General features: G+C 61.5%; 1 protein-coding gene across 1 annotated transcript in view; it reads right to left on the bottom strand.

Moving 5' to 3' along the window:
• Nucleotides 1-18,952, bottom strand: part of LOC129403487 (collagen alpha-1(XIII) chain-like) — a 137,660-nt gene that overhangs the window by 15,143 nt on the left and 103,565 nt on the right. The window contains exons 20-36 of the mRNA XM_055132134.1: nucleotides 18,072-18,116; nucleotides 17,450-17,482; nucleotides 16,948-16,974; nucleotides 14,354-14,407; nucleotides 13,721-13,807; nucleotides 12,939-12,992; nucleotides 12,212-12,256; nucleotides 11,852-11,920; nucleotides 10,463-10,486; nucleotides 9,802-9,864; nucleotides 8,686-8,730; nucleotides 8,117-8,269; nucleotides 7,611-7,709; nucleotides 6,057-6,101; nucleotides 3,320-3,361; nucleotides 2,666-2,692; nucleotides 1,942-2,022 (exon numbers count right to left, since the gene is read on the bottom strand). Coding sequence (XP_054988109.1) covers nucleotides 1,942-2,022; nucleotides 2,666-2,692; nucleotides 3,320-3,361; nucleotides 6,057-6,101; nucleotides 7,611-7,709; nucleotides 8,117-8,269; nucleotides 8,686-8,730; nucleotides 9,802-9,864; nucleotides 10,463-10,486; nucleotides 11,852-11,920; nucleotides 12,212-12,256; nucleotides 12,939-12,992; nucleotides 13,721-13,807; nucleotides 14,354-14,407; nucleotides 16,948-16,974; nucleotides 17,450-17,482; nucleotides 18,072-18,116 — 993 coding nt within the window. The remainder of the gene's footprint in view (nucleotides 1-1,941; nucleotides 2,023-2,665; nucleotides 2,693-3,319; nucleotides 3,362-6,056; nucleotides 6,102-7,610; nucleotides 7,710-8,116; nucleotides 8,270-8,685; nucleotides 8,731-9,801; nucleotides 9,865-10,462; nucleotides 10,487-11,851; nucleotides 11,921-12,211; nucleotides 12,257-12,938; nucleotides 12,993-13,720; nucleotides 13,808-14,353; nucleotides 14,408-16,947; nucleotides 16,975-17,449; nucleotides 17,483-18,071; nucleotides 18,117-18,952) is intronic.

Genomic DNA, 18,952 nt, shown 5'->3' with positions numbered 1-18,952 from the left:
TCATGAGTGACACTCACTGGTGGCCCAGGCCTGCCGTCCAAACCTGAAGCTCCCTGGACGAAGGGAACAGTTGGGCCGAAAGAAGGGGAAGGGGGAAATGGGAGGGAGAGAAAGGGAGCGGGGAGGGGAGAGGTGAGTAAAGCGGTGGCTCCGGACAGACACACACACGCTGGTGCTCGACACGGGGGGGGGGGTGGGGGGACAGATGACGCGTCCACATGGAGACCAACAGAAGCATGGAGATGCTGCCTGCAGTGGGGAGGGCTGCCCTGCTCCTCCCTGCCCTGCGCCCGTCCCCACAGAGCACTGGGAGGAGGTGGGGGACCGGGTGGGGGCTTGCCTAGCCTTTCTGGTAAATCCCCTGGGACCCCGGGAGGCTCCGTGAGGGCCGAGCTGATGGGGCCGACAGATCCCCGACTCAACTGCCCGCAGAGCCAAGCCCGGGCTCTGGCCCCAGACGGGGGCTCTCGTAAAGGCCCGGGGACAGCTGGCAGGGACAGAGGTGGATGGCTGGTGTCCCCTGGAGCAGACTGGCTGGGGCCGAGGTGGCCAGCCGGTGTCCCCCGGAGGTTGCTAGTACAACCGAGTTGCGAGGCTGACCTGGCTGTCCAACCCCTGATCGAATAATTTCACAAATCATTTCCTTCATGTTAGAAAGTGGGGTGACCCCGTAGAGCAGGCAGGTGGCCAAAGGAGAAGATTCGAACACGGGGCCCTCATTCCCCACAGGCAACGTTTCGTTGACCTGAAGAGGCTGTCCAGGGTCTGCTCCTGCCCCTCCCTGAGGCTGTCTGGGGGCATGCACAGGCTGAGGACGTCTTGTTTGTTTGTTTCCTTCGGCTGGAAAATGTACTTCCCTGCACACCCATTTTCTGGCGCCCTGTTGCCTAGGACCAGATGTTCGAACACGAGCGATCGGGCTCTTTGCTTTTTCTGGGGCATCGTGGTGGGCTGTGCCACCTGTTTGCGTGCCAGCCCCTGCTTGGGCTCTCCAGGGTTCCCTACCAGCTGGGGGAACGTGTGACTGAGCCAGGGGGTGGGGGGGGGTGAGGGGTCCTGAGTCATTCCAGACACACTAAGGCATGAGGAAGCGTCAGCAAAAAGCATTCACTCTGGCGACTGCCAAGGGCCCAGCTCAGCTCGCCTGCATCGATGCCCACGAGAGGGACCTGGTCTTTGCTCCCATCATTGGATTCCTGTGGCGACATGAACCCCATCCGCCAAGTGGGGGGGGACTGAGTGCCCCAAAATGCTCCTGGCTCCTCACTGCTCTGGGGGCAGGACCAGCTTTGCATGTACCTGGGATGGACAGGAGGCCCCAGTGTGGCCTCTGGTCCTGCCCTGCCACTGACTTCTATGTGACCTCCAGTGACCCACTGCCCCCTCAAGGCCCATCAAGGAAAGTGACAGGAAGCCTGGTGAGACCCCTGCCAGATCTCGCGAAACCAAAAGTGTGCCGAGCCCACCGGGGCCTGGGGGATAACGGAGCACAGCGGCCTTGGACTCCAGGAAGGCAGCGAGGAGGCCAGCAGCCTCTGGGCCTTGGGGCGCTGTCCAGCCCCCATCTGGCAATGCAGAGGCCCTCTCAGTGGTCCCCCATCCCTGCTAGGGGGATCTGGCCCGGGCAGGCTGAGAGCAGAGATCTGGGGAGCAGAGCAGCGGCTGACCCAGGGTCCCTCCGGGGCGGGGGTGGGGGCAGGCCCTGTCCCCGTGGGCTCAGACCCGAGGGTCCGGCCTGCAGCTCTCATGGGTGCCCCCGACGAGGGCTCCCAGTGGGGCCTGGCCTGGCCAGCACCCCCGGCTCCAGGCACTCAGACAGGGCCAAAGTCTGCGGCCCGGCTCCTCGGGTAAGAGCACGCAGCTGTGGGACGCTCTGGTGTCCGGCGGTCTCCCCGAGGGCCTGCCCAGCGCCTGGCCCGCTCAGGGCCCCCGGATACTCACGGGGAGGCCCAGCGCCCCTCGGTCTCCTTTTTCTCCCTGGATGCCTTGCTCTCCCTTCGCTCCTTCCAGTCCCACTTCCCCCTAAAGGAGAGAGAGATGGGGGGTGGGGGGGTCACAGAAGGCACGTGCTGGAAAGCCCACCCGTATGTTCTGGGGTCCTGGCGAGGAGGGGCAGCAGGGAGGAGGGACTGCCACAGAGGACCCCCAGGCCTGAATTCTTAGCTCTGTTGGGAGTGTCCCAGGTCGCCCCATAGTTTGCTGCCCCCGGCCCCAGCCCCAGTCACACAGCCAAACCTCACGAAGGGGAGGGGGCTGGGAGGGATGCAGAGCCACAGGGGAGGGGCGAAACCCCAGGGCAAGGCCAGTTCAGCATTGGCAGAAGTGATCACTCGCAGGACAATGGGGGCCGGGCAGTTGCTACAAAGGCACCTTTCAGCAGCTCCCAGGCCCCCAACATCACTGGGAGAAGAAAGGGCTCTGGTCAGCAGCCCTCTATCGTGTGCCCTCACCCGTACTCAGGGGCGAGGGCGGGAGGGCCAGGCTACGTGGGACAAGGCTCCGTCCTCGGGGAGTGCCGAGTCCCAAGGCTCCCTGGTGCTGCTGGGACGTACAGGGCTCTCCCTGCTGTCCTCACACACGCCACTGGCACACTTAGGGGAGGGACCACCCCCTTCTGAAGCCCACCCTCTCTTCCCGCTGCACCCAGCCCCCTGCGCCGTCTTACCTTTGGTCCAGGAACGCCCTGGAGGCCCTGTGTGGGGAACCAAGACAGGAAGCTTAGGAGGAGGTCTGGGGTGCAGCCCACATCCTTGTCTATAGCTGGGGCTCTGGGAGAAGGCTTCGGGGTGGGGGTCTGAGTCACCCTCTCCACAGCCCCCACAGGGCCCCCACCGGCATCTCAGAGGAAACAGCAGAGAGAAATGAATAGATGCAAGGTGCGAGGATGCTCCCCCAAGTCTTGCACTCCTGGGTCCTGCTGCCACCTCGGCCAAAGGCCGGTGATGCCCACAGAACCCCGGGCACCTGCAAGGACCAGTGTCTGCTGGTGCAGAGCCGGAGGACCTCGGGGTGAAAGGCAAAGGGGCTCCTGCAAACCCCTCCTCTTGTCACCTGTAACCCGGGAAGCCAGACCCCCCCGCCACACACACACCCCCCACCACACTGGCTGGTTTAAATGGGTCCTGAGAGGGGCCTGATGAACTTCCAGAGGAAGATCCCTGGAAGTGGTGTGGGGGCTACGAGACCCCACGCTGGGAGGAGGAGGTGGCAGTGAACGGAGCTGTGTGAAGCCCCTGATCGCCAGGGAGTGGGACGGGAGGGACCCAGTAGCAGTGGGCAAAGAGGCTTACGGGGGACAAGAGGAGCGCGTCACACTCACCGGAGGTCCGGGAGGCCCTTCTGGCCCAGGTGGCCCAGGAAGCTGGAATAAGAGGGAGACGGTGAGTGGACAGGGCTGTGGGCATGGCCGTGCCTTTGGTTGGGACCATGAGTCAGAGGCCAGAGTGGTGCCCTGGAGTCACCCAGAGGGAGTTCGCACAGGACAGAGATGCGCCAGCCTGCACAGGGTTGGGGGCACCAGACAGCCCTGCTGGGACCGTCCTCGAGCGTCTGGAAGACCACGGAGTGTCCGCCCTAGATCCTGCTCACTCCCGGCCACGCGGCCTAGAGCTGAGTGAGAGCTCTGGCCTCCAGGGCCCCCGGGACCCTGCTGGGCCCACCCACCACCACTCCCCGCGGTACTGAGCCAGAACCACTCTGCCGAGCTGGGGCCTGCCTGGCCCCCTCCGGGCATCTCCATTGCAGACCTTTGTTCCCGAAGAGCAGAGCTTGGTTACCCGGAGCAAGGGGGGGCTGCTGATGAGCATCCCCGAGCACCCCCAGGTTTGGAAGAGACTGATGGAGTGTTTCTCGGAGGGCAGGCGGGCGCGGGAGGGTGAGGCAGGCCGTGGGGGGAGGCCAACCTCACGGCCTCTCTCCTGAGCCTGCCACTCCAGAGGCTGGAAGGGGGCCTGCCCCCTGCTTCCTGCCCTGGTCACCCCACTTCAGAGCTGCCACTTGCTGTGAGCCACTCATCTGCCCAACGCCGAGTTGCCTGCCACGTGGCCGGGACAGGGACCCCAGGCCAGACAGGCAGCCCCTCCCCCTGGGGAAATTCAGCCTGCAGAACCTCAACTCCCCTTAGAAAGCACTTCCAGTGTCTTATTATAAAGACCTCACACACCTCCACTGCGATGCCGGTTCTACAAACCTAGGCACGAGTCAGCATTCAAATAATTGCACACGCTCCCTGTGCTCCAGGCCTGTTTGACTCTATGATGGTTTTGAAAATTTTAAAAATTAAATTTAAAAGTAGGAAAAACTAAAGTCATAGTTCCCATTTCAATAGTTTATAAATTAAAGAGAATCGAGGGCCCAGAGCAATTAGTACAGCGGGTAAGACGCTTGCCCTGCACGCAGCCAGCCCATGTTCCATCCCCAGTGTCCCAGATGGTCCCCCAGCTCCGCTAGGAGTAATTCCTGAGCACCGTGCCAGGGGGAGGAAGCCCTGAGCAACACTGGGTGTGCCTCCAAAACAAAACACAAACAAACAAACAAAGTTGAAAGAAGGAAGACGAATAAAAACTCACACTTATCTATCTGGCAGAAAAGGACAGCTAATATTTGGCTTTCTTTCTGCTTAAACACATAAAATGTGTTTGAATGGATGTTTATACTTAGGGTGACATTATATCTATAATTTCGTTCTCTGCTCTTTTTCACTTAACACGACACTCATTTTCCCATATTTTTCGGGGGGAATGTGCCCCACCAGGCTCCTTTTAATGTTGATGTGGATTCATTAAGTGGAATAAATGAGTTGTAGGCCAGCCAGGCCTGAGCCGTGCTTGGCATCAGGACAGCCTGAGCCTGGAGACCATTATTACCATTAGTATTATGACCATAAGCTATTTGATCATTTCCTTCTCGTTAGAAATGCAGGCTGTTTCTGATTCATCTTTAAATACTTCTGGAAGAATTTTTTTTTTGCACACTAGGCTTTACTTGCATTTAAGAGCGTTTCTTTAGGAGACGGCATCTCTCAATGAGGAACATGCATGTTCTATAATCAGGCCTGTTTTGCTAAATACTGACAGGGCTGGTGACTTGAAGTGGCGACAGGGCCCTAGGGGACCTCTCCAGGGACAACAGCTTGGTGGTCTCTGTCTCGGCTTTGAGATGGCGCCTGGGTGGCCCAGCACCCATAAAACACGACTTCTGGTACATATGCTTGTGTTCTTTCTTTTAAGTTTTATAGAATTATGGTGTTTGGGCCACACCCAGTAGTGCTCAGAGTTTACTCCTGGCTCTGTGCTCAGGGGTCACTTCTGGCAGGGCTCTGGGTCATATGGGGTGCAGGATGGTACCTGTGTTGGCTGAGTACTGCCCACTGCACTGTCACCTTTCTCTTCCTTCCTTCCTTCCTTCCTTCCTTCCTTCCTTCCTTCCTTCCTTCCTTCCTTCCTTCCTTCCTTCCTTCCTTCCTTCCTTCCTTCCTTCCTTCCTTCCTTCCTTCCCCTTTCTTCGCTTTCTTCCTTTCTTCCTTTTTCTTTCTTTCTTCCTCTCCCTCCTCCCCTCCCAGTTAAGAACCCCTTGTCCCCTCCACTGCTTGCAGGGGTTCTGAGGCCCCCCACATACTAGTGTCTTCTGTAGCCTTCCTGCCTTTCTTCCTTGAACCTATAAATAGTTATCATTTCCTCCCGTCTCCAGAGAACCTGCTCCCACCCTCACCACCTGGCTGTCCCCCACCTTGCCCTGCCCCAGAAGGCCCACCTAGAAGCTTCTAGGCAAACGTGTACAAAGCCTTCCAGATGCTGCCTAAATGTGCCTCCTTGGGGGTGCATCCCCCAGCCCCGAGCTGCTGGGGGCTGCATTTTCCTCTCTATAAACTCCAGTACCTGGAGTACTATTGGGGGCCCAATCAACAGGGGAGCCGGGAGACCCCCCATGTGGGCACAGGGAGCATTCGGCTTCCCGCCCACTGAGGGCAGGCGTCCGTTTCCTGCTAGAACACGACGGTGTTGTCTTTGCTGGAGACGCATGTCTGTGTGCTGGGGTCACTCAGAGAGTCCACATACCTCTGCTCCTGAGTCCCCCTTCTCCCCGGGCTCTCCTTTCTCTCCCTGTGGGCACAAAACACCAGGGGTGGGTGCCCGCACTCAGGCCTGGGCACGTCTCCTCACTTCCGTGGCCAGGCTGGCCTCAGTCACCCAGAAATGTGTAGAGGCTGTTGCGGTCAGCGCAGAGGACAGAGCACCAAGGCTCCAGGTCTGGGGTTCCGGCACACAGGGCAGCTCCTGTGTGTGGAGCTGGCAGCACGGTCCTCTGTCCCCCAGGGACCCCATAACCAACATCCTGTGTCAGACAGGATGGACTCTGACACTCATGATTACGGGATAACTTGTATGACAGGATGGCAGCAGATTGATCAGCAGCATGTTGACATTATGTTTAAAATATATCACATGGGGCTGCAGGGACAATACAGCAGGTAGGGTGCTACACCCGGGTTCAACCCCCACCACCCCATATGGTCCCCGAGTACTGCCAGGAGTGATTCCTGAGTGCAGAGCCAGGAAGCCAGGAGTAACCCATGAGCATTGCTGGGTGTGACCCCCAAACAAACAAACTCCCAAACAAAAATATATTACACACAGACATACTTACAGAATACTCAGAAATATGCACACACACACACACACACATGCACACACTTGCCCCATACATACATACATACATACACACACATACATACAGACATGCACATATATACACACCCATGGAGATAGACACACACCTCCACTCATACACAGACATACAATATACACACCCAAAGGCACATGCACACTCACACACATGTATACATGTGCACAGACTCAGACCCAGAGATACACTGGCATACACAAACACAACGTTGTCACCCTCATCTGCAGACACACGAACACACACTCATAGACACAGTCACACATGTACACAGGCACAAAGCGACACACGTGGCCACATTCCCACCCAGACACACAGGCACACACACAACCGGTTGTGCTGGCCCATGTGGACACTCCCTCTGGCCCTGGCCTGGAAGGACAGGCAGGCTGCTGGCCAGGGTCAGTCATGTGGGGCTGTCGGGAGATGGGGCGGCCTCTCACACATGCAGGGGGGTAGCCCGTGTGGGAAGCGAGAGGGTCATGCTGCTCTCGGAGCTGAGGCTTCCCCAGTGCTCGGAACAGTACAGCCCATGATGCTGATGGCTCTGGCAGAGCCCCGGGTCGGGGGATGGCTGAAACCCCAGCCCCCAGCACCTGTGGGGGAATGCGTGAGGAGCAGAGGTGGCTCCGCTGAGGGGCCAGCACAGCTGGGCACTGGCAGGAGCTGCCCGGCCGTGCAGGGGGCGCTGAGGGGGCACCCTGGGTAGCCCAGAGTTGCAGAGGCAGTGTTGGTCAGCGGTGTGAGGCGTGCCCACCTGCCCAGTGCCCGTCGGGGCGGCAGCCATCCAGGGACCCCCAGGTCTGTGTCGGGCCCTGGTGCTCGTTGGAGCTGCAGCCCTGGTTGACACTCAGACACCCGCGCCCTGGGCAGGTCTGGGGGTCCCCCGCCCCTGGGCTGGGCTGAGCACAGCCCTCGCTCGGCCTTACCGTGAATCCCGGCAGCCCGATGGGGCCGGGCAGCCCTGTGGCCCCTGGTCTGCCTGGGCTGCCTGGTTCTCCTTTCTCCCCAGTTGGGCCATCCAGACCCTGCGGTGGGCAAAGGTCTCAGTGAGCAGGTGTGCGATTCACGGGGGCGTGTGCGGGGCCCGGTGGCATGGCTGGAGGGGACCCCTTGCATACCCGGGAGCCCCGAGGCAGGGGCAGTGGGTGTCCAGCAGGACTTGGTGAAGGCTTCTGTTCTGTGCATGCATTGAAGACCCCCCGCTCCCCCCACCCTGCCCCCAGCAGCCCAGCGAGGAATCCTGGAAGCCGGGCTTGTGCCATCTCAGAGATGGGCCTGGGCACCCTCCGAGATGGCAGAAAAGGCCCAAGAGCTCCTGAGGGCTGCCTGTGGGGGGCCCTGGGGAAGCCCCCACCCAGCCCCTGGCCCTGGCTGTCCCCCCCAGCACTGTGCTCAGGCAGCTTGCTGCCGTGGGGGCCCCTGCGACACTCACCGGAGAGCCCGCCTGGCCCGGCTCCCCCTTGGCCCCCTTCTCTCCTGGGCTCCCCGTCTCTCCGCCTTCTCCCTTGGTGCCTGCAGGCCCGGCCTTTCCCGGGGGGCCTTGGGGACCGGGCGGGCCCATGTCTCCGGGTTTGCCTCGAGGCCCCTTTGGAAAGCAACAACACTCGTTGGAAACGCTGATGGAGAGAGGTGAGAGAGACAGAGGGACAGACAGTGACAGAGGGACGAACAGAGACACAGAGACACAGAGAGATAGACAAAGACAGATAAAGATAGACAGATGGACAAGAGAGACAGAGGTAGACAGAGAGAGAGGAAGAGAGAGAGATGGGGGGGAGAGAACACTGAAAGGAGGAGCACAGAGACCTGCTCTCGGGGTCGGCTGGACCAGGTGAATACGCGGGTCTCCGGCCACCATGAGGGCCATCAGCACCCTCTGGGCAGCAGGGTGGCACCCCCTTCCCTGGCCCTCCCTGCAGAGCTCACAGCAGAGCCGGGTGCTCTGCTGCCCTCCCTGGGCAGGGGCCCTCGATGCTTTGGCAAGTGTCCATCTGTCCTTACCTTTTCCCCGTCATGGCCTGGAGGCCCCGGCAGCCCGATCTCCCCCTGTGGTGGAGCAACACAGGTCACACTTGGGTCACGGGACACGCATGTCCCCTCAGTGCTCATGTCTCAGCACGCACCCAGCAGCAGCTGCACCTTGTCCCAATGGCAGGGGCCAGTGCTCGGGGCCAGACATCCTGGCCACGGGTGGTGTGGGTGCCACAATCCTTGTTTGCACCACAGTGTCCACGGCCCCTTCGAGCTCGGCCCTCCCTCCTTGGGCTCCCCCAAACCTGCCCTCCAGGCCCCCTTCATCCTCACAGCTCAGGAGGGTGAGGAAGGAGAGAAGTCTGTCCTCAGAAGGCAAAATGATGCAAGTGCGGACAACAGAAAGAGAGTGGGTGTGTTGTCTGGACAGACTGTGTGTGTATGTGTGTGAGAGAGAGAGGAGAGAGAGAGAGAGAGAGAGAGAGAGAGAGAGAGAGAGAGAGAGAGAGAGAGAGAGAGAGAGAGAGAGAGAGAGAGAGAGAGAGAGAGAAGGTGTGCAAGTATGTGAGTGTTCAAGTGTGTTTGTCTGAATGTGAGTGTATAGTGTGTGAGTGAGAATGTGTGATTGTGTGGTTGTGTGTGGACTGTCAGTGTGTGGGGCAGGGTGTATGTTTGTGAGCATGTGGGTGAGTCTATGTAAGCATGTGTGAGAGGATGTGTGTAAGCGTGTGTGAATGTATGTGGGTGTGTGTGAGGGTGTCAGTGTGAGTATGTGTGAGAGGGTGTGAATGTGTGTTAGTGAGGATGTGAGTATATGTGAGAGGGTTGTGTGAGTGTGTATGTGTTTGTATGTATGTGTGAGAGGGTATGTATGAGAGAAGGTATCTATGAGGGAATGTGTGAGGGTGTGTGTGAGGTGTGAGGGTATGTGTGAGGGTGTATGTGTGTGAGAGGGTATGTGTGAGTGTGGTGTGTGTGTGTGTGTGTGTGTGAGAGGGTATGTGTGAGGGTGTGTGTGAGTGTGGTGTGTGTGAGAGAGTGTGTGTGAGGGCAGGTGTGAGGGTGTGTGTGTGTGTGAGAGAGAGAGAGAGGGTGTGAGTGTATGTGTGTGTGTGAGTTGTGAGGGTGTGTGGAGACAAGCGTTACCTTTTGGCCTGGGGTCCCTGGAGCACCAGGTGGGCCGATTTGCCCGGGAAGACCAGGTGGGCCCTAGAAAAACAGAAATGGAAGTGGAGGCGTGGTCTGGTGAGGAGGGGCCCGGGCGCATCTGAGGCTGCTCCTGGGAGCTGCCTCTGGCGTCTCCCGCTGGGCAAACACTGCAGAGGCAGCGCCAGGAGCTGCAGAAGCGAGCAGAGATGCCCCAGTGAGTCTGGGTTAGAGGGGGCAGGCGGGGGGTGCTAGACCCCTGGCTGTGCTGCTATGCCAACGTTTCTGACCTGGGGGGCTCATTGCCCTCTGGGGCCCACAGGATATATTCCCAGGGGCCACAGGTGAGAAGTGCATACGTGGGGGGCCACAGCACAAGATCAGGGGGGCAGCCGATAGGAGGGGGTCACAGGAAGGAAATAGGTGGGGCCAGGCGAGATAAAGGGCCCTGGCCCCCAGGGGCTCCAGGAAGACACAGTCATTGGAAGGGCCCCAGGAAGCAGCCTGCAGGGGCCGCAGTGGGCAGCTCCTGGGAGGAGCCAGGAGGAGGTGATGAGTGCAGGGAGAGGCAGGCAGGAGCTCAGCGGGAGACCCCAACACCCTCTGCCCCTGTTCCCCCCCTCCCCCCAGGCCTCTGCCGCCCCCAGCCGGGGAGGCTCACCATCAGGGCCAGCGTGCGGATCTCCTGGAAATGAACAGCACAGGGTCAGTCAGAGGGGGCAGAGTGGGCACGCCAGCCGAGGGGCCTCCGTCCAGTCTTGGGGCACACAGACCCTCTCGGCAGGCTCAGTACCTCCCAGCCCCGCCCCACCCCACACCTGGCCCAGAGGTTTGCAGCCACATCTCACAAATGCTGCTCCGGGGTCTGTGCCCACCGGCCTCCCTGGCCCCCACACCTGCTGCTCCACTGAGGGAGGGGAGAGACCCCCTCATTCTTGTTTGCACACAGGGACCCTCCGTTTGGGAAATGGGAGGGGGGTCGGGGCCACACCTGGGGGTGTTCAGGGCTTACACCTGGCTCTGTACTCAGGAGTCACTCCTGGCGGGGCTCAGGGACCCTACGGGTGCCGGGGATTTGCACCGGGGTCAGCCATGAGCAAGACAAGCGCCCCGCCCGCCGGCCGTTCTCTCTCCTGCTTCATGGCGGCCCGCCTTTGCTTTTTGCTCTTTCTCTGAGCTCTGGCATTTCCCAGACAAACACAATATAGCAAAATAGGAGCCCCCTCAAAAATCAACCCCTGGGACCACTGTTGGCCTCCGCCAGACCTTCTGCTCTGGAAACACAGGCACAAAGATTCCTTCGAACCCAAAACTGAGAGGCCGCAAAGTGTGGTCACTCGACCTCATACCTCTTCATCCTCAGCAATGGAAAACAAATTATCTAATGCTTCCTTTTCAGCAGGTCTGACTTTAGGGGAGAGACTCTCCAAACAGTAATAGTGAGTTTTGTTGAAATATTGTATGCAATTAAAATGAAAGTAAAGTGAAATTTATTAGTTACACAGGCGGGGGGGGGGCTTAGGGTGGAGGGGCTAGGGGCGTGGGGAGGTTTGGGGTGTGAGGGGGCAGGGTGGAGCTATACTGGGATTCTTGGTGGTGGAATATGAGCACTGGTGAAGGGATGGGTATTCGAGCATTGTATAACTGAGATTTAAACCTGAAAACTTTGTAACTTTCCACATGGTGACTCAATAAAAAATTAAAAAAAAAAAAAAAAGATTCCTTCGAATGAGGGGTCTCGAGCCCCAGAGTCGCTCGGGGCTCTGGGGGACACCAGGCGATATCTGGGGACACGTTTAGGTGGCTCTAAGGAGGGGTGGACACGGCTGGTCTTTGGGGCTAATGAGTCAGGCCCGCCCTCCGGACACCTGCCCCCAACAACGTCCTCACAATGGCCGGAAGACCACCAGGTCCGAATGGGAACCGTGCAGGATGAGGGACCCCTGCGAAGGTCGTCCAGCTCCTGGGTGCCCTCCTGGGCAGGAGACCTGGCCAGCTGGGCTGAGAGACGGAGCCGGTGCACCCTGGGGTGCTGATCCCTCCCGCGCACCTGGAGCGCCTCGCTGATGTTGCCGTTGTAGCCCACCATCTCGCCTTTGCCCGGTTCCCCCTTGGCGCCCTGCAAGACAGAGGAGGGGGCGGGCCCGGGTCAGCGGGTGGCCCCAGCACAGGTGCAGGGGACAGAGTGGCAGGGGTAGAAACGTGCCAGCCTGTCCCGGGGTCCAGAACCCCCCGAGCAGACCCCGCATGGGCAGCTGGACCTCGGTGGGTGGACCAGCCCCCGGATTCTGCGATCCTGTGATCCTGGCCTGGTCGCAGCCTTCCCCTGGCCCCTCCCAGGCCCGGCCACGCCCCTGTGACTCCGGGGAGGCCCCTCCTGTGCAGTGCCGCTGGGTGGGACGCCACGTACCGGGGGGCCAGCGGGTCCCTGCACTCCAGCTGCTCCGGGATCCCCCTGTGGACGGAACACGGGGGTAAGGAAGGGACAAGGGGACAGGTCACTCAGGTGGCCCTGTATTTGCAGCCGGGCAGGCGGCCCGGGCACTCTGCTCCCTCCCTGGGCGGGCACAGACGCCAGGGGTCACTCATCCCTCACCCTGCATGAACCATCTCCCTTTCCAGAACCTTCCGTCCCTTCCCTGTGGGGCTCTGTGGCCCCTCTGTCCCCTCCACCCTGGACAGTCCTCTGGGGCCATGGAGGGCCTGGCCGGCTCTCCTTTTTGAGGTCCCTCTGCTTATGAAAGGCCCCATCTGCGCGGGGCGGGGGGCAGTGCGGGGCACTAGCAGGGGTCAGGCACGTGGCGCCCCCCTGCCCCCGGCTCGGAGCTGGGGTGTCCGTCATGGAGACCCCGATAGCGGGGAGTTCCAGCCCCAGAGGGACACAGCCTACACAGCCTTCCACCATTCCCCGCCGCCCCCCCCCCCCCTCCTCGCTCAGCATCGGAGAGGAGGGGAGGAGCCGGGCCCTGGTCTCTCCCCAGCCCACATCTCTACCCCTCAGCACGTCTGCTGTCTCCAGAAGGTTCTCTAAGGACGGCCCAGCGCCAACCCTGCACCCGACTCCTGTGGGGGCCTGGCTGTGGGGGGTCCGGTTCCAGGACACTGACACGGCCGTGCTCATGGCCGGGCCTCCGTACCTTGCTACCTTGCTGTCCAGGGGCCCCGGCCTGGCCCTCAGCGCCAGCTTCTCCCTGGGGAAGGAGGGCAGGGCTGAGGCGTGGAGTGCGGCAGGTCAGGCCTCTTCCACTGCATGGGCTCCTCGCTCCCCCTCCCTTGGGCCCCGCCCAGGGCTCCCCCCATATCCCGACACCCTCCTCCTCCTGCTTCTGCCCCAGTCACTAGCACCTCCCGGCCCCCTCAGGACACCAGCCCAGGAGGGTCTCAGCCCCCCACAGAAGCACTGATCCCCGCAGAGATGCTGCCCCCAACAGAGATGCTGACCCCCACAGAAACGCTGACCCCCCCAGAGATGCTGCCCCCAGCGATTCTGACCCCCATAGAGATGTTGGCCCCCCAGAGACACTGACCCCCTCACAGAGACGCTGACCCCCCCCAGAGATGCCGACCCCTCACAGAGGTGCCGACCCCTCCTTAGAAGCCCAGCCCACACCTCCCAGGGCTGCTCAAATCCAGCGGCCCCTGCTCTGGGGGTCCCAGCCAGGTCTGCAGGCCCCTCAGTGCAGGGAAGTGGCGGGCGGTCCATTACAGGGGGGGCCCTGCTGCACCTGGCTGACTGCTCAGAGTCTGGGGCCGGGTGTGGGGGGGTCTCTCTGACTTGGTTATGTCACCGCCACTGGGATAGGGGCTACCTGGGTGCAGCCCCCCGGCCTGCTGACCCTCCTGAGCCAGCGCGGGCAGTAGCAGGGGTCTGGGACACAGAGGATGCATGTCGAGGTGCCGTTCCCCAGGAGAGACTCACCTTTGGCCCCGGGGGCCCCGGGAGTCCTGGGGGTCCGGGCTCCCCTCTGCCTCCTCCAATGGCGTTTCCTGCGTCGCCCTTCTCTCCCTGAGGGCGAGCGAGTGAGTGAGCGAGCGTCACCACCGCGGGTCCCCTGGCTGCCAACCCCAGGGCTCGGCAGTATCCCCGCACCCGACACCCTGGGGGGGCTAGTGAGGGCTGGTGGGCCCAGGGGCTCGTCAGGGCAGCCCGGAGCATGCTCAGTGATGCTCCGGGCTGCCCCCGCCCTCAGCGTGTGGGGAACCTCTGCACAGACCCTGACCGGAGACCAACTAAAACGGGGCGGAAGTGACAGTAAGTACAGCAGCGGGGGCATTTGCCTGACACACGACAGACCCGGGTTCGATCCCTGGCATCCCATATGCTCTCCCGAGCACTGCCGGAAGCAATCACTGAGCGCAGCTGGTTGTGGCCTCCAAACAAAATAAAGCGTAGCCACTTTCTGGCTACTCAGGCCCTCCCCTGTGGCCCCCATGATCTCCCCTCCCGGAGAATCTGGCTGTGTTCCAGTGCTGCTCCGTGCCCGGTCCGGAAGGGACGGGGTGGGCATGTGAGTGCAGTGGGCAGTGGGCATGGGCCCGCGGCCAGACTCACCTTCTGCCCCAGGAGTCCAAGGAGCCCGGGAGCGCCCGCAGCCCCCTTCTCGCCCTGCCGAGGAAACACACAGCACGGCGCTGGGATACCTCCGGAATGCTCTAGAAGGACCCAGAAGCCAGGCCTTCCTCTCCTTCCTCCCTGGCCCTCTGAGAGCAACCTCCAGGAGGCCTCTGCTTCCTGGGGCCACCCCTCGGTCCCTGCTCCTTCCCCAGACCCTTTCACACGGGTGACAGGTTGATGGCCTGTGTCACTGTCTCATGCCAAAGGCCAAGACTGTCCCTTCAGGGCTGTGCTGGGGCGTCCAGAGGGCCTTATCCAGGGAACCTCTGGGCCCTACTCTGCCCTTGCACTGCGGGTGGCCTGGAGGCCCTCCTAGCCACTTCCTCCCTAGGGAGAGAAAAGGCCCCAAACTTCTCAGAAAGGAGCACTGTAAGAAGCTCGCCTCCTTGTTTTCCCGGGGGCCGGAGTGATAGTCCAGCAGGGAGGGCGTTTGCCTTGCATTCAGCTGACCCGGGTTCGATCCCCGGCATCCCATAGGGTCCTCCAAACACTGCCAGGGGTAATTCCTGAGTGCAGAGTCAGGGGAGACCCTCGAGCATTGCCAGTGTGATTCAAAAAGAAAAACAAACAGAATCTCGTTTTCCCCAGAGCTGCCGCTGAAGGCCCTAACCCCCCCGGCCCTCCAAGTGTGGCTCCTCAGACAGAGCGGGCTGGGCTAGGAGGCGGCTGGTCAGCCTGGGCCCCTGACTCAGCAGGCCCCGTGTGCTTGTCTAAGGGGGAATCAGGACACGAACAAGTCGGGTGGGCAGAGCTGGGGCTGGGGCGCTGTGGACAGGGGCCCCGGGAAAGCCGGAGAGAGGCCGGCCCGGCTTCCCGCAGCCGGTCTCATCCGCCCACTGCCTGGCGGGAAGGCATGCCGGGGCCGGCCACCCAGTCTGCGCCCTCGGTCCGGGCAGCTGGGGCACACTTGGCGTCTCTCTGCCGTGCCTTCTTCCTCAACCCCAGCCACGGAGCCTTCTCGACGCGGGCCGGCATGCCCCCCCGCTAGACTAAGATGCTCCTTCACTGCACAGCTGGGCCCCATGGCTGACCCCCTTAAAGAAAAGCCAGGGAGCTCTGTGGTCGGGAGACGGCTTCTCCGGCCCCCGAAGGTCGGCACTGGCTCTCAGGGGTGGCAGCTGCTGCTCTGAATCTCGTATTTCCCAGATGTATCTGACCGAAGAAACATTTTTCTTTTTTAAAATTAGCAGGTTTTTGTTTTTGTTTTGTTTTGGGGTCACACCTGGCCATGCTCAGGGCTGACTCTTGTCTCTGCTCTCAGGAATTACTTCTGGCGGGGCTCGGGGGACCCTATTGGATGCCGGAGATCAAACTCGGGTCCAACATGTGAAAGGCAAGCGCCCTCCCCACTGTGCTATCTCTCCAGCCCCTGGAAAAGTTTTCAAGTCTCCCTCCCTCCCTCCCTCCCTCCCTCCCTCCCTCCCTCCCTCCCTCCCTCCCTCTTCCTCTCTGCCTCTCTCAGGGGCCACACCCAGCAGTACTCAGAGCTGTTCCGGTCCCAAGCTCAGGAGTAACCCTTGGCCCTGCTTGGGGCCGTACGTTTTGCTGGGCCTAGAGTGGGCGTGTCTGCACACAAAGCAAATGCCTTGACCCTTTTATTTACTTTTTTTTTCTTTTTGGGTCACACCTGGTGATGCACAGGGGTTACTCCTGACTCTGCACTCAGGAATTACTCCTGGTGGTGCTTGGGGGACCATAAGAGATGCTGGGAATTGAACCCGGGTAGCTGCATGCAAGGCAAATGCCCTCCCCGCTGTGCTATCCCTCCAGCTCCGTGCCTTGACCCTTGTACTATCTCTCCGGCCCAAGTTACATCTTTTTAATGTGGTGTTCAGGTGGGTCCCCCATGTTCAGGGGCCTGAGGGCCGCTTCCATGGATTTGGTCACCTGAGTTGATGATTCAACGCCAGGATGCAGAGGTACAAGGGCCCAAGCGGGCACAGGCATCTGTGCCTGGAGGTGCCCAGGGGCCCTGTGTGTGGCTGGAGGTAGAGCCAGGCTCGGCCCTGAGGAAGGCCTGTGTCCTGACCCGTGTACCGTGTCCCTGACCCTGTCAAGTTCCATCTGTTATCATCCCGGATCAGGGTCCTTCTACCCTCCGACACCAGCCTGGCATTCAAACACGCTGTCCGAGGGCAAGAGAGAGAGGACAGGGGTTAGGGACTCGCCTGGCACGCTGCTGACTCAGGTTCCATCCCTGGCACCCAGGTGGTCTTGCCAGAGTCAGCCTTGAGCACTGCCAGGTGTGTTCCCCCAACCAAAGCAGAAACCCACCAACCCCGCAATGGTGCAGTGTCCTAGACAGGCCCGTGACGTTGTCGCTGGGGTCCACACTGCTGTCCGTGGGGACTGGCCAGGTCAGGGGCAGAGGAAGGCAGCACCATCCTGGCCACAGACAGGCCTGAGCTCAGCTCAGGAAGGCCCCACTCCCGGGCTGGCCTCAGGGGGCCCAGAGCAAAGCCCCAGGAGTCCGGCCCGCCTCCAGCCCGCCCTGCTCCATGCAGCCCAGAACGTTCCCTGGGGTTCGGTACCTTGGCTCCTGGGGTCCCAGGCTCACCCTGAAGGGGGAGAAATAAAGGAAAATGGGTGAGAAAATGGGAGCACAAGGCAGGAGGAGCTTGAGCGGCTCCAGGGGCCACGGCTCCAGCTGGGCGCTGCCCACCTGCCTTCCCTGAGGAAGATCCCCCCAACTTCGCCAGAAGGGGCGGGAGGCCTGAGGGGGCGTTTGGCTGTACGCAGACGCCCAGACGCCCAGGCGTGGCACTCAGTACAGTGGCGGGCCTGTACTGTCCCCTCAGTACAGGGGAACCTGCTGGGGCCAGCCGAGAGGCGCCCGGGATGCAGGGGCTGATGGGCTCACTGCCCAGTGCTCCTCAGGCCACACCCCAGTGTAAGCCAGAGGGCCACGTGCCAGCGTCAGGGTGTTCAAAAGTGAGAGCCTCGTCCACTCCCAAGGAGCCTCGAAGCCCGAGCTGTCCAGCTTCCCTCTGCACCCCCAGCTCTCCACCCAGCCCCTCACAAGGCGCCACTGACCTTCATCCCGGCCACCGCGATTCCTGGCGCCCCCTGGAAGAGAAAAAAGTCAGGTGTGGGGAGGAGGGGGCGCCCACCCCCGCCCAAACAGCGCCCCGGGTGAGGAGCGGGATGGAGACCCAGTGGGAGGTATGCCTGTGTGGGCCTGGCACCCACCCGGAGGGGGCTGCCGAGCTCGGGGGGACGTCCTAAGAGGCCCCGGGAACACCACTGGGGTCTCCTGTGGGGCCCCCCAGCTCCTGGGGGCATGACAGGCACTGTGTCCGGGGAGCTGGGCAGGGGGGTAGTGGCGTCACTGGGGGAGGGGAGGAGGGCGGGCGAGGCTAGTGGGCTGGGACGGCCCCTCTCCAGCACCCCAGGTGTGCGTGCAGGGCCCAGGGCTGGGAGAGCGCAGGGGCTGAGTGCAGTTTGCTCCTGAGCCCTCCCCGCACCTGCTCCCGGGCGGGCGAGCAGGCTGCTCACTCAGGAAACCCAGCGAGGGGCCCTGGTGGGCCTCGGGATGGCCTGACTGGGGCTGCTGAGGGCCTCGGGGTCTAGGGCAGCTGGGGGCAGGCAGGGAGGGGTCGGCTTCTCTGGCGTCCCCCGATGGGGTGCCCCGGGGCGGTGGGCACTGTGGAAGTACCTTGGCGCCTTGCTTGCCGGGCATCCCTGGCATGCCCCTTTCTCCCTGGGGGAAGAGACGAGAAGCAGCGTGAGAGGAGCTGGGGGCGCGGGGCTGGCCCTGTTTCCAGGCTAGAGCAGGCGGCCATCTTCTGGCCACTCCCGCCAACACCCTCTCTCGCCTCAGAGAGGGCTCCCTGGGAGCCCAGTCCCAGAGGGGGTCAGGGAGATGGGATGTGTGTGTGTGGGTCTTTAACTTTTTTTTCTTTTTGGGTCACACTCGGCGATGCACAGGGGTTACTCCTGGCTCTGCACTCAGGAATCACCTCTGGCGGTGCTCAGGGGACCCTATGGGATGCTGGGAATCGAACCCGGGTCGGCCGCGTGTAAGGCAAATGCCCTAACTGCTGTGCTATCACTCCAGCCCCGGGGTCTTTAACTTTAACACCAGGGGCATGGCAGGGCCCTGACTGAGCGCGCAGGTCTGCACCATGGCCAGCAGAGGGCGCCACAGGACCTCCCTGACACCGGGCAACCTTGACAAGCGGTCTCACGCCATGAAGGGTCCCATCACTCTCTTCTCAGAGGCCCGGGTCCCCTGCTAATATGCCAAAGAGCACAGTCATGTTGACTCAGAAAGAGACACTTCCTGAGTTGGGGGGACAGGTGGGAGGTCAGCTCGGGCACCCTCTCCCCGCCCCCTGCCCCAGCCTCTCCGGAGGACGGCTGTTAGTCCACCCTCTTCCTCTCAGCCCCCTCCCGCGCCCCTGCCCTCCTCGGCCTGCCTCTATTTCGGGGGGCTGGGCTGAGAGTCAGGAAAGGCTGTGCGTGTGACCCCAGATAAGCCACATTCACTCGGGCAGGACCCTTGTCTGCAGAATGAGATTAGGCCGACACTTCCTA

This window comes from Sorex araneus, chromosome 3 (genome assembly GCF_027595985.1).
Source record: "Sorex araneus isolate mSorAra2 chromosome 3, mSorAra2.pri, whole genome shotgun sequence".
NCBI lineage: Eukaryota > Metazoa > Chordata > Mammalia > Eulipotyphla > Soricidae > Sorex > Sorex araneus.
Note: the sequence above shows the minus strand (reverse complement) of the source record. Positions and strands in the feature narration are given on the sequence as shown.